The sequence below is a fragment of the Armigeres subalbatus genome, chromosome 3 (assembly GCF_024139115.2).
Source record: "Armigeres subalbatus isolate Guangzhou_Male chromosome 3, GZ_Asu_2, whole genome shotgun sequence".
NCBI classification, from domain to species: domain Eukaryota; kingdom Metazoa; phylum Arthropoda; class Insecta; order Diptera; family Culicidae; genus Armigeres; species Armigeres subalbatus.
Window position 1 is genome coordinate 318994661 of NC_085141.1, and position 15134 is coordinate 319009794.

The 15134-nt window shown below is 40.4% G+C and overlaps 1 protein-coding gene across 1 annotated transcript; it reads left to right on the forward strand.

Annotated features, from left to right (window-relative positions):
• Window positions 1-1590: 1590 nt before the first annotated feature.
• On the forward strand, window positions 1591-14863 carry LOC134222683 (uncharacterized). The gene is made up of 2 exons (XM_062701840.1): window positions 1591-1712; window positions 13240-14863. The coding sequence occupies exons 1-2, from the start codon at window positions 1591-1593 to the stop codon at window positions 14861-14863; spliced, it is 1746 nt and encodes a 581-aa protein (XP_062557824.1).
• The last annotated feature ends 271 nt before the right edge of the window (window positions 14864-15134 follow it).

Consider the following 15134-nt stretch of genomic DNA (forward strand, 5'->3'; position numbering starts at 1 on the left):
ATCAAAATCGCAGGTTTCCTGCTTGCATGACTAAATACCAATTTATAAATTGTGGAGTAAAACACCTGCAATTAGCTGCTGGTGAGATTCCAATAAAAGCAGCTGACGAAATTCAGAGTGATCATTTTTTCATGATCCATTATTTCATTTCCGCCATGAATAAAGCATCATCCGACGGATACATAAAGCTTCATTCAAAAATCCTAGTCAAAAGTTTGAAAATAGTGACTTGAGGTCGATAAAAGAGATTTTTTAGTCATTTGCCCGAAAAAAAAAGACTAAGTTACTAAAAAGTGACCCGCTACCAGGCCTGAATTCTGCGAATGCGATCTTTACTGGCTGCCACGAATTGTTTTCCTCTGTTGCCGTATATTGGAACTGGAACTAGTTTCCAAGCGATTACGTTGGGTAGAGCCATGATACAGGAGTCAGCCAAGAGCGGGTGAGAGACTTCTAAATAGATGGCGCGCGTAATCAAGCAGGTGACTAAGTCGAATTCATTTTTAAACCTGGGGCCTCATTGCGCATCTCCTTTCGACAGCTCTTTCGAATGACAGTTTGCATAGTTTGCTCGTTCCGAGTCGAGGTGCGCAATGCCACCCCTGGTTAAGTGCCAGCCCTGGATACAGAAAAAAAAATCTCGCTTAACTTTTCAAAAGGACCTAAGTAACATTTTTTTCATGAATTAATTTGAGTACGACAATCAAAAGCTTTCATGTTGTTCAATTGATTGCGCTATTCAAATTAATTTATGAAAAAAATGTTACTTAGGACCTTTTGAAAAGTTAAGCGAGAATTGTCAGTTCCGCCTGTCATTAATTAATGTATATTTTTCTGTGAGTAGCGTCGTGTTTGTTTTGATTCGAACATGATCACCATGCCGGACACCAGTGCACTGGCAGTGCCTTGTGGACCCCGACTCATTCGCTGTTTCTCGTAGTGCGAAAATAATTTCTTTTTTACTGGTGAAATACGCGTCGAAAAAAAGCAAATTGTTGCTTAAACATGTGTGAACCAACGAACATTGGAATCGCACTTTTCAACAAATTCCGTGTCACAGATTAGTGCTGTCCAATGAGAGCTTGAAGTAGCTCGAAGTTTCTCCCTGTCCTGCTCATGCCCATTTGTTGTCAAAAAAGAACGAGCAGGACGGGAACAACTTCGAGCTACTTCGAGCTGCTCATTGGACAGCACTATTATGAACGATGGGCTCAAAAAATGACAGAACAACAATAATTATTATAATATTGTTGTCCAATGAGCAGTTCGAAGTAGCTCGAAGTTACTCCCATCCCACTCATATTCGCGAAGTCGAAGCAAAATTCTTCACACAAACAATGACAGTTCTTTATGGGTTTTTACAGTAGAGCAACAGAGAGGAGGAGATGGCGGCCATATTTCACTCAAACTCTGACAGATAGCAATGGGATTTCCCATAGGAGGAAAGAGCAGAATTTGCTTCGACTTCGCGAATCCATTTGTTCACAAAAAGAACGAGCAGGACGGGAACAACTTCGAGCTACTTCGAGATGCTCATTGAATAGCACTGTTGATGAGCTTGGTTCAGAAGCAAGTACGAGCGGCAGTGCAATGGATCGCGCGTCCAAGGCATTGGGAGCCACTCATCAAACCAGTAACGACGAGAAGAAGCGCAAAGAAAGATCACAGAGCATAAGCAAACGCACGGATAAGAAAAAGGAACCATGTAAAACGTAAGTCAATGTCACATACATCAATCAGAATATTAAATTTACACTTACACGAGTGTTAGTTAGGATGATTATGATGTAGCGCTTATATCGCAGTGCTGGAGCAGAGTAGACGAAACTTAATACATTCACTTTCTTGAAATCCAGTAGTGATGGATATGGATGTGCAGGAGTAGTGATGAAAAGGAGAATAAAGTCCAGAAACGTTGAGTTATCCGTATTTCCGAAAATTCATATTATTGCAGAAGATATTTTGGTCGTTTCGATGTATATAGCGCCGAACATATCCGTTTCCGATTTTGAGTGTGAGATGAAAGAGATTCTGCAAAAAACTATTGGGTACAAGATAGTGGTAATAGGTGGTGGCATTAATGAACAATACTATTCGTGGGATCCATTGCATCACGACGGGAAAGGTGCGATATTATTCGATGTAGTAAATGATGGAAACTTTATTAGAATGATTATCGGCCCACCTACCTTTTGCCAGTTAAAGCTAATAAAACCCCCTCAGCTATTGATCTGCTGCTCGTGTCATCATCCTTATTACTCGATACGAAGATGAATGTTCTGGATTATGGAGTAGGCACTTAGGCAGTCATCACATGGCTTTTTTTTTGTTGGGGAATTAGAAGTACTGCGTCCATTATTGAAACTATATTATTCCTGCAACAGTTTTTTTTATCTGAAATTTACTCAGAAGCTTGTAACAAAAATCTTCCAGAATTTGCTGAAAGTTTTTTTTACGGGAAATCCTTGCAACCCCTTCTGATAATACTCCAAAAGCAGTTTCTTCTGAAGAACGCCCCTAAATTTATTCAAGAAAGTCCTCCTGAAATTCTCTAGGAGTTTCTTCTGGACTTCCTAATCCTTCAATAGTCCATCATAGGAGACTTCAGGAAGTTTCAACTAAAAATTCATCAGGAGTTCAATACTTCCAAAAGCATTGGCATTGTTACTATCTAGAGTGTTATCACATATCAAGAAGCGGAGGGGTCCTTGAACAAAAATAACAAAAGCATGAGAATTACTACTCCTTGCCATGCCCATCTTCATCGTAACTTGGGAGAAGAAGGAAGTGTTGATGTGGTACTTTCTTAACGAGAAGCCACCGGACTTAGTGACATTATTGAATTCTATTGCCATGTGACGTGACCACTTTAAATAGCGGTATGCGAAAGTGCACCTGGATAAACCATTTCTTCCTTTTCATGTGTTGTTTTTTAATGAAGAAGATTGGCTGCAGTGTTGGAAGAGTTACATTTTCTATCCGCTTTTCTTTTATCAAGGCCTCTAAGTAGTTTATAATGTGCTACAAACATAAATATTGTCACTAACTAGCTGTGTATGTGTAGACTAGGTTGTAGTCTTCATAAGGGAGGAACATTAGCTGAAATGGCTTGCGTCGATGAATGGATTGAAGACCTTGAAATGAAGGTGTAAGTGAAGCTTTGTGTTGGTTACTTTAACGAACTGCGCTGCAGCTGGCCAGTCTTGTTACTTCAAACAGAGATCGTGTCCACGATACTACCGGCCGGAGTTTTTAAAAATCACTATTTGTTCCCTTGTCAGCTGATGTGTATTCCCCTCCCGAAATCGTAAGCCGTGAACCCATTCTTGCTAGCGTATACGAAATTGTGCATTTGAATATTACTTTCAGCCGTGGATCTAACGGTTCGGTAACATCGTGTCGATATATTGGACATTCTTGTTGGAGCCCGCAGCCAGATTAGCCATTTTTCGAAGTGTCTTGTCCGCAGGACTGCACGTTCCCAAGTAAGAAATTATTGTCATTGCGGGCTGACAACTTACACGAGAGGCAGTTCGTGAGTGTCCCACCATGGTTTTTTTTTTCAATGTTGATGTTCATTTCTTTAACTCCGGATTCCGGGTTGAGGGACATCTCCTTGGAGGTCCACATTCACATCATACAACAAACTTCCAAATCGAGAAATGTTCTTCACGTCAACCGTCAATTGTATTGTCTTTGTCTTCATTTCACACCTTATCAGTAGATCAGATACCTCCTCAACTTAATGCTGATGAACGATTGCAGGAATGTGGATTTTCGGGCTCAAACTGCTTCCCATTGATGCTTCCCACTTCCCGTATCCTTCCTTCCACAGAAAACGTTGGCAGTGTCATAAGGGCTTGACAATATATCTCACTGCAACTCGGAACTCACGAAATTGAATCAAAACCGACAAAAGAGCTGTCAGCTGGTCGGACATAATCTATAGATAATCCATAGAAAAAATGAAGAGGCGTTTCAAGCAAGTCCAGGCTTGCTCGGTTTGTTGGGTTTTTTTTTTCGAACACTTTCCTAAGGAAATTTGGAAACGAGGAAATTCCGAAAAGTTTTCCGATGTCATTTCGAAGAGCCCTTTTTAAGCAAATCCATGATAAACTTTTTAAGCAAATCCATGAAAATTGATTATAAAGAAAATCACGTAAACAAGGAAAAAATAGAAGAGTTTCTCGAAGATTTTCCAATAAAAATTCGAAAAATTTCTCCAAGGAATTTTTAGGCGGTTCCCTATAAAATTCCGAATAGTTTTTTTAAACATCTTAAAGAGCTTTCCGAGGAAATTTCGAATAATTTCCTGATGAAATTCCAGAGTTTCCTTGTGAATTTTTATAAAATTTCCAAAGATATGTTTAGAATTTTCCTGACTAAATTTAGAAGAGTTTTCCAACGACATTTAGAATAGTCCCAAAGATTTTCCCAAAATAATTCTAAAGAGCTTTCAAAATAAATTTTGAAGATTTCTCCGACGAAATTTCGAGAATTTCCAAGAGGGAATTTGGAATGAAATTTTCCGAAGATATTCCCCAAACTTTATCGAGAAATTTCCGAAGAGTTTTTCAAAGTAATCCATAATGGTTCTCCGAAGATTTTATCAAATGAGTTCTGAGGAATTTTTCGAAGAACCTTCAAAGATTTTCCCAAAGAAATTCCGAATGCTTTTTCAAAGAAATTCCGAATTATTTATCAAAGAAATTCCAAAGATTTTCTAGGTCAAATCCGATAAGTTTCCTGAGGAAATTTCAAAGATTTTCCCAAAGAAGTTCTTGAGATTCTACCGAGGAAATTTGGAAGCGTTTCCCAAGAAAAATCCGGAGAGTTTTCCAGAGACATTTCGAAGACGTACCTAAAGATTTTCTCAAAAAATCTAGAATAGTTTCCTAAAAAAATATGGAGATTTTCTCGAGAAAACTCCGAAGAGTTTTTCGAGGAAAATCCGAAGAATTCTCGAAGTATTTTCCGAGAAATTTATTTATGAAATTACGAAGACTTTCCCGATTTAATTCCGATTTCACCGACCCTCATTGCCTCAAAGCACTTTATTGTGCATTGGTATGACCAATATGAAAAAATCGCGGCTGCTATGTGGACTTCTTACCTTACCATCTATCGTAGATTTCCTAGATTAAATGTGTAAAGAAAGATTTAGTATTGAGCTAAATGATCTAGGTACCATGGAGAGATTTACTAAATCTTACTCCGTACGTGGAGATTTGGTCGGTTCCAAAGAATCGACAAGTTGTCGTGACGCCAAAAGATTCAGCAAGCTTCACTTATTGCTGAAAAATTGAAAGGTTAGATTGATGCTTCTGATCTTCTGTTCCGCTAATCGCAGACAAACATTGAAGTAGTAAGATATGATGATTTAAAAATTTGAAATGGAAATTTTTCAAAATTTCCTGTTTGAATTTCGCTTTTGCCATAACAGCTATCAAGTGCACGTTGAATAGATATCGTTCAAGGTTTAACCCCAGTTTTCAATATTTTGGGTATGTCAATATTACGTGTGCGAATACTATAATCTTTTTCTAACAAAACTCCAATCAATATGAACATTTGGTAACCAACAAAACCATACTTTTTCAATGCCAAACTGTTGCTTTCAAATGACCGAATTAAGTTTGAAAGACAGTATTTCAAAAGTTAATGCATTTATAAGGGAAACGATAGCGAGGACTAGTTTTTTGGATGTTTCTTAGATCGAGCACAAAAGCTTTGAACCACACCAATATAGAGCAATGCCGTCATTTCTTATCTTCTCATATTAAGTATGTAGTTGTATATTTGTTCCCAAAGACTCCACCATTAGCCATTCATGTTTGATTAATCTTCCTGCTCCACCGACTTTTCAAATTTGTAACCACTTTGTAAGTTAAGCCTTCCCTCGCATGTGCTGCCCCAACAACGCAACCGTCGAACCTGAGTGCGTAAATCTAGTCGATTGATTGAGCTTCGGAATCGATTGTCATCGCTCGTTTGGTAGAACACGCTTCTTCTCCACCGTTGTTTATTGACATTTTTTATGGCATGTTGTAAAATTCGACCCACGTCGGCGGGGCTAACTTCATCTTCCCGGTTTGTCAGACTTCCACCGAAGTCAAGTCGAGAGAACGAATCGATGGATTTGATTCAAACGATTCAATTCTATCGGCTGAGCGTCATGAAGCGGGCGGCGGCGGCGTGTCGTTAAACATTTCACGCTAATTTTGAAACGGATTGTTGGTGATTTGACTACATTTTATTACCATCAACTGCTGCTATTCATCGATGATGGATGATGACCTACTTCTGGTGCACGAAAGATGTAAAAATATCAGCCCAGCTTGAGCCATTCTGGAGCACCTAAACCGCAGCATCTTGGAGTGTTTTGGCGTTACGAAGAGGGCTTCTGGGCCGACGCCTGAAAGGAAGCATGAAATCACCTTTTCTAGCTAAGCATCAACTTGCCACTCTCGCTCGCTGAACGACGTGATTAGGTGGTAGGTTGCAGAGTCGATGTCTGTTAAGGTGGAGGAACCGGCACGCAAAAACCGCAATAAGCAATCAATTGGTCGGCAATAATGATGATGATGATGATGATGTTGCTGTTGATGGTGATTTTCAGCGTTTTAGTGCCGCTCGTTCTCGATCATCTCGAGTGGGGGCTCTAGTGACTGGCTTTGCACCGCACCTTAGAACCGACGGCGCGGTGGGATCGGGGGATTGGCCTGCAGCTGAAAAGACGATGGATGCTCACTGCGCCCGTCGGTTTTCGGATCGAGCTCGAGTGGAAGCTCTTGAGAATGTGCGCTGTCCGTTACCAAGGGCAAGCCATCGGAGCAAGCATTTGGGATTCCAATCAATTCTCGATTGGATGGAAATATATTGAAGAGTTTTACCTTTATGAATGTAGAAGCTGTGGCCTGAACAACCATCGTAAACATATTCTTTTCAGTCTGTTTGAGGTCGAGGTCTGCTTGAATGAGGAGAATGATGGAGAATATCAATTTGGGAATAATTTCCTAGCTATTGACATGCAATCCTAAATTGTTGGTTGACAATATGGAAGGAACATCCAACGTACATCAAACCTTGTACGTCTAAAGTATGAAAAAATAAATAAATGCAAAGCAAAGTAAATTTTCAACATAATTTAGTTTAATACCGTCATAGATTATATTACAGAAAGTTGCTGTTTTAAGTAGGAGAATATTTACTAAAAACTAGTATATGGTGGCATTTGACAAAATGACAAAATAATTATATTTCATCAACTGCCACAAAGACAAAGTAAAAGATCGCTTGACTATTAAACAAATAATCTTATCAGAAGGACAAAACTCTGAGTCTGCATTATCGAGAGAAGGCAATCCTCGGCCGACACATAAAGGACTGCAGCACAAACGAAATTATGAATTCCAACAACTACATAATGAAGTCCCATCCCAGCGATTCGACACAGCCGTCAGAACGCAATCTGAAGCACTTCTCAAATCAATCGACCGCAGCATTAAGCTGTTATTAATAAAACATTATCACATCAGCGTCCTCGTCGTCCGTCGTCGATATTCTCCTCGTCATCGCTGCTGATTTCGTTTTCAAGTGTTTCTGTCCATGCCAACATGCGAGAACGTGGCAGATGTGAAGACCCCGCGTCGCCCTGCGGAAGGCCGAAAAAGGTCAAACCCAACGCGCGAGCGGGACAGTCGTTTGAATAAATTAATAAGAAGCGGAGCACCGGCAAACGAATGCCACACGGCCGACGACGACGACCACTACTCTTCCGATTGTCCACCGCGTCCGTCGTCGTCAAGAGGTGACTGAAACGAGTTCATATGCAATGCATAAAGGTTTCGGACCGGGGTTACACGGTGTAGTGAGCGGATTAATAAATGATGGGGCCAACCGTCAAGCAACAAGCGACCATCGTCGGCGTCGGTGTGGTCAGTCTTCCGAGGGTTGTAAGCAAATGAGAATCCGGAGTCCGGTTGGCACACTGATGATCGGTTTGCTGCATAATTGATATCGGTTCGGAGCGGGCGGACGCGGGAGCATCCGCACTAGACTGGCCCAGATTACTATGGGGAGAAAAAAATGATGTCGAATTCCACGGGGCGCCTCCCAGGATTGTGTCTTTGGGTGAGAAAATCAATCTCTGAAAATTTCAGCTCAATCGCTTGTTGCATAAGCTGGCGCATTTGATTTGAAGTTTGTATGGAGATTTCAGCCAAAATGTATAGAAAAATACACCTCCGTCACTCATTCGATCTGGAAATTGGTTCTGATTGCTCGATTGATCTCAGAATTGCAAAAACGGCAGTTGGTATGTTACAGAACAATTTCACAGAACATTGCATGATGATTAAATGAACTTTTATACAATTTTCGGCTGAATTATTAGGAGCTGATTTGTGTATTTTTGGGTTTTTTTATCGAATCGCATCAGCCGAAACCCATAGAAAAGTTCATTTAATCATCATACAATGTTCTGTGAAATTGTTCTGTAGCATACCAACTGCCGTTTATGCAATTCTGAGGTCAATCGAGCAATCAGAACCAATTTCCAGATCGAATGAGTGACGGAGGTGTATTTTTCTATACATTTTGGCTGAAATCCCCATACAAACTTCAAATCAAATGCGCCAGCTTATGCAACAAGCGATTGATCTGAATTTTTCAGAGATTGATTTTCTCACCCAAAGACACAATCCTGGGGGGTGCCCCGTGGAATTAGACAACTTTTTGTTTCCTGGGCCAGTCTAATCCGCACCGTTACACAGGTTTTAGTGTAATTGTCAGACAGCAGCAACGCGTACTACAAGCCAGTAATTGGGTTGTTGTTTTCCGTGCCAGTATCTAAGGGATGTGATATGTGTCTATTTGGGCCTAGAATTGGATTCTACGAACCGTGGGTTTATTGGCTAAATCATGAAGCGCAATTCAGCGTGGCAGGGGAGTATCGATTCGAAATCGGCACGATAGACACGTCATGACTTTCCGTTTTCAACGGATCAGCGCTCGGAGGGCGCAATCAACTTGGAATTCACGACAGCGACGATTCAGCACAACGGCGATGACAAGATAACCCCGGAAAGCACTTCAAATTGGATCTTTTTGATTCGGTACCATGCGCCGGGCGGATTCCAACTGTGAATCGAAAAATCGAAACAGATTTAATCTCATTGATCCATCCACTACTCACCCAGGCAGTCACTCAGTCAGTCATCTCGAACAAAAAGGATAGGACTAGGGCCCCATTCGGAACGGAACGGAGTAAGGTTGATTGGGTTCTGCATTTTTTGGTTCGCCGATTGAGGCGTATGATACTCGTCGTTGGCTGGTTTCGACATGTGCTGAGTTAATATACCGGAGCGGCACCAAAAGCAAGCGATTCATCGAGTGAAGAATAAACAAAAATCATCTCGATATCAGCAGCTCCATCTTGGCAGCAACATCGTTTGATGCTTGGTGGGTTCTTTGGGACGAGGACCAAGACGGTTGAACCTTGGCTTCAGTGATGCCAACTATAAAACATGGATGAAAGCGCGATGCAGAGTACAGAGAAAATGTTTTTGACCAAACCCGAGCAGGAGCGACTACCTCAATACCATACTCTGTTATGAACTAGCCTTGCATAAGAGGTAAAATGCCAAAAATTAATTTTTAGAATACATTAGGCATGTTGTGGAAAACTTTCTTAGAGTCCCATCGTATTTTTTTATTGGCTGATGTTCTTATTGATTTGATTTTAGTTTCAATCTAAATCGACGCCGTTGGCATTTCTAAAAAAATGTAGACGTGCCTTTTTTTCGAACCTTATATCAGTTTTCTCATACCTTATACCAGGTTTCAATGAAAATCTGAACCCCAGACCAAATAAAGTTTTCAGGAACTAAGATCCAACATTCCAACAATGAAAACTGCTGAACCAGCCACAAGAGTTATGTGATTTCAGTTCAACAAAATAAAAAAAAAAACTATGTATTATTTTCCCGGATGTCATTGGTAAGTAAAGTAAATAAGGATGTCATTGGTCCAGACCTCGATTAATAAAAACGATTGATGATTGACATTTGTTGATTAAAGATTACTTGGTCACAAAATTCAGGACCAAATGTTCGAGTGACATTATGTGAACAACAAAGTTGAATATTAATTGTCAATTCAATTGTCAATTCAAATCCTCAAACTTCACAACCCCTAAACTCCAAGATTTCAGAATATCTATATTCATAACATTCTCGAATAGGATCTAAAATTCCAAATCTGAAAAACTATAATATCCCAATATTTAGAAATTCTAGGATTATAAAATTTCTATACTCTTGAATTCTTATTCTAGAATTTGAAAATATGAAAAATGCAAAACTGTAAAGTTCTTAAATTTCAAAAGACCAAAACCTTTAAATTTTAAAGTGTCAAATTTTCAAAATTCTAAGAGGTGAGAAGTGAGTAATGATCATCAAGATGTAAGAAGCAAGATATTGAGAAGTGAGAAGTGAATGGTGAGATATAATACACAAAGGTAGAAGAGGAAGAAGTAAGAAGGAAGAAGAGAAAGGAAGATAAAGGAAAAAATAAGAAAAAAGTAGAAAGAAGAGAGAAATAAGGAAGAAGGACGATAGAAGGAGGAACAAAGAAAAGAGACGAAGGAATAAGGAAGAAAGAAAGAGAAAGAAGGATGAAAACGGAAGAAAGTAGAAGGAAAGGTGAAGCAAAAAAAAGAAATTAGAAAAAGAGTAGAGAAAAAGGAAGAAGAAGAAAGAGAGTAAATGAGAAGAAAGAAGAAAAAAGGTCAAGTTAGAATAAGGAAAAAGGGAGCGAACAAAAAGGAATGAAAGAAATTGGAAGAATGAGGATTAATTTTTAATTTTCAATTCTCACATCTCACTTCTTACCAGTAACATTCAACTTCTCACTTCTCACTCCACGATTCTCAGTTCTCACTTTTCTTTTCTCACTTCTCATTTTCTTCTCACTTCTCACTTTCTTTGCACTTCTCACTTTCTTCTCGCTTTCTTCTCACTTTCACTTGTAATTTTTCACTCCTCGCTTTGAATTTCTCATTTCTCATTTGTCAGGTTTCACTTCTAACTTTTTATTTTTCATTTCTCTCTTCTCACTCCTCACTACTCAATTCTCAATTCCCATTTCTCACTTTTTACTTTTTACTTCTCGCTTCTTCCTACGGCAGAAATAAGAAGAAGAATTAACAAAGCAGAAGAGAGTAGAAATAAGAAAAAATAAGGGAAAGGAAAAGGAAAAAGAAGGAAAGAAGATAGAAAAGGGAATACAGTCAAACCTCTATGAGTCGATGTTCTATGACTCGATATCGACTGATGGAAGCCAATTTATGGCATATTAAAAAATATTTTCTGGGTTACTGTGATGGTCCCTGTCGATATTTCCATGAGTCGATGGTCCCTTCAATATCGACTTATGAAGGTTGGACTGTATGTAAGAAAAACGGTCACTTAGCACTTCTCGCATTTCATTTGTCGCTTCTTATTGCTTACTTCTCACTTCTATTTTTTTCTTCTCACTTTTTCCTTCTCGCTTTGAATTTCTCATTTCTCATTTATGATATTTCTAAATAACATTTCTCACTGCTCACTACTCAATTTTCACACTTTCCACTTCTCACTTTTTACTTTTCACTTCTCAATTTTTACTTCTTACTTAGCACTTTCCATTTTTTACTTCTCACTTTCCACATTTCATAGTTCACTCTCCGCCCCTCACTTCGAACTTTTTACTTTGAATTTCTCACTCCAACTTCTCACTTCCCATTACTCACTTTTCACTACTCACAATCTTTATTTTCATCTATTCGGCAAGTTCTCACTCCTCATTTATCACTTCTCACTTCTCACTTTCTTTTCCCTTCTCACTTTCACTTGCCATTTATCATTTCTCAGATTTCACTTCTCACTTTTCATTTTTTATTTCTCTCTTCTCACTCCTCACTACTCAATTCTCAATTCCTATTTCTCTCTTTACTTTTTCTTCTTTACTTTTTACTTCTCACTTCTTCCTAAGGAAGAAACAAGGAGAAGAATGAAGAAAGCGGAAGAGAGTAGAAATAAGAAGAAATAAGGAAAAGGAAAAGAAAGAAAGTAGAAGGAAGAGAAAATAAAGAAGAAAAACGCTCACTTAGCACTTCTTTTTTCTCACATTTCATTTGTCACTTCTTATTACTTACTTCTCACTTCTAATTTTTTCTTCTCACTTTTTCTTTCTCGCTTTGAATTTCTTATTTCTCATTCATAACATTTCTAAATTTCACTTCTCACTGCTCATAACTCATTTTTCATACAGCACTTCTCACTTCTCAATTCCCACTTCTCACTTTCTACTTTTCACGTCAAAATTTTTACTTCTTACTTAGCACTTTCCATTTCTTACTTCTCACTTTTCACCTTTCATAACTCACTCGCCGCTTCTCACTTGGCACTTTTCAATTTGAATTTCTCACTCCAACCTCTCACTTCCCATTACTCACTTTTCACTTTACACAATATTTATTTTCAACTATTCGGCCAAATGGACCGACACCATGCATATCGTGCATGCGAGACGTTTCTGACAACATCGAGTTGGCGAGGCGGTAATTGGAATATGACTCCAACAATTAAATCAGCTGACAAATTCTGCTGGACTACAACTTCGGAAGTGGGCGTCTAACAATCCTCAGATCCTTCAAGTCGTTCCTGATCGTATGAAGGATGAACGTACTCTTTTCGAACTCGAGCCCGCCTCTCCAGTAAAGACACTGGGTCTACACTGGAATACTAGCACTGATGAATTCTGTTTCGAAGTACCAAAGCACAGTAACTCCTTCCCAATCACGAAACGCATCGTACTTTCGGATATCGCACGGCTTTTTGACCCTCTGGGACTTGTTGGTCCAATTGTAGTGCAAGAAAAACTGTTCATGCAAGAGTTGTGGGGAGAAGGTAGAACATGAGACGATGAACTGGGTGAGTGCGCTCAACGTCGCTTGGCGGAATTTCGTGACAATCTTCAGGACATTGCAACAATAAGTATTCCCCGTTGGGTCCTCGCTACTCCAACAGCAATCTCTGTGTGATTGCATGGATTTTGTGATGCGCCCATTCGTGCATACGGAGATATTTTCGTGAACCTTCTACCCGCAAAATCCAAGCTTGCGCCACTTGGGAACTTGAAAAGAAATCCATCTATTAGCTTGCCACGTCTCGAGCTTTCTACCGCGTTATTTCTTAGCCATCGGATCGAAAAGGTTGAATCCAGCGTAGATCTGCACGCTAAACATTTCTTTTGGACTGATTCGACTATAGTCTACCACTGGCTTTCTTCAAGCCCGTCCCGGTGGAAAACTTTCGTTACTAATCGGGTGTCAGAGATCCAACAAATCACTGCAAACGGAATATGGGCGCACGTACCCGGGTTAGAGAACCCAGCGGATGTAATCTCTCGCGGAATGCCTCCGAATGATTTGAAGGATTTCGCTCCATGGTGGAATGGTCCAGATTGGCTTCGCCAACCATCTCGGTTTTGGCCATCGCTTACTTGTCGAATGGATGAAAACTTTCCATCGGATCAACTAGAAGAACGTAGCGTTGTACTACCAGCTCTAGTGCGGCAAACGAACGAATTGTTCTCGCTTTATTCGTCGTTCACTAAATTAACAAGGATCGTAGCTTTAATCCTTAGATTTCGGTTTAACTCTAACCCGGTGAACCGTACTGAGCGACGCACGGGATTCTTAACAACAGAAGAACTAGCTGGAAGTACGGAACAACTAGTTAAGATCGCTCAGGAAGAGCGATTTTCTCAAGATATCGCCGATGTAATTCGCGATGGACAGGTAAAAAAGAATTCAAGATTGAAAACGCTTGCTCCACGGTTCGCTAATGGGATATTGCGTGTTGGTGGCCGGCTGAAGAATGCAACGGTCCCGTTCAATCAACGACATCCCATGATACTACCGGACAAACATCCGCTAACTGAGCGAATTCTGAACTTCTATCATCTCAACAACCTTCACGCTGGACCTCAACTGATTACTGCAGCTGTGCGGGAACGATTCTGGCCGCTTCGTCTCCGTGACCTAGCACGACAAGTGGTGCACTCGTGTATAAGATGTTTCCGCTGCAAACCCGAAGTTATGGAACAGCTGATGGGAGAATTGCCGTCAGAACGTGTCACCCCAACGCTGCCCTTCTTCCGTTCTGGTGTCGACTACTGTTGGCCCTTCTACTGCCGCTCAATTAGGAAAGGAGCACCAATCAAGTGTTATGTCGCCATCTTTGTCTGTATGGTTACAAAAGCAGTTCACGTCGAATGTGTTGCAGATTTGTCCACCAGTTCATTTATCGCTGCACTGAGACGTTTCGTGGGTCGAAGGGGAAAACCACAACTAATCGAGTGCGATAACGCACTGAACTTTAGAGGAGCTAAACGAGAGCTAGATGAACTTGTTCGTCTTTTTGGATCCCAACATCATCAGCATCTCGTAATTAGTAGTTGCGCTGAAGACGGCATTGCCTTCAAGTTCATACCGCCAAGATCTCCTAACTTTGGCGAGCTCTGGGAGGCGGCTGTTAAGTCGCTTAAGAAGCATCTTCGAAGTACTTTGGGCAACATTGTGCTAACACAGGACGAATTTCTAACCCTGCTCATTCAAGCTGAAGCCTGTCTCAACTCCCGCCCTCTTACACAGATGACTTCAGACCCCAATGATCTGGAGGTGCTCACTCCGGGGCATTTCCTGGTCCATCGTTCACTCATCGCGGTGCCGGAGCCAAGCTTGGCTGAAGTACCAATCAACCGGCTAGATAGGTATCAGCAGACTCAGGAATACCTCCGTCGATTCTGGAAGCAGTGACAGTCTGATTATCTTTCCGGACTGCAACACCGAACCTGGTGGACACAGCAACGTGACAATATCAAGGTGGGCACGATGGTTCTGTTGAAGAACGACAACCTTCCACCGCGCACCTGTGGAAATTAGGACGAGTGACGCAGGTATTTCGAGGGGACGACGAGTACATTCGAGTGGTAACAATCCGTACACGAGACGGTAAATTTCGACGCGCCATTACGAAGATCTGCGTTAAAATTTTAAAATTTTAAAATTTTAAAATTTTAAAATTTTT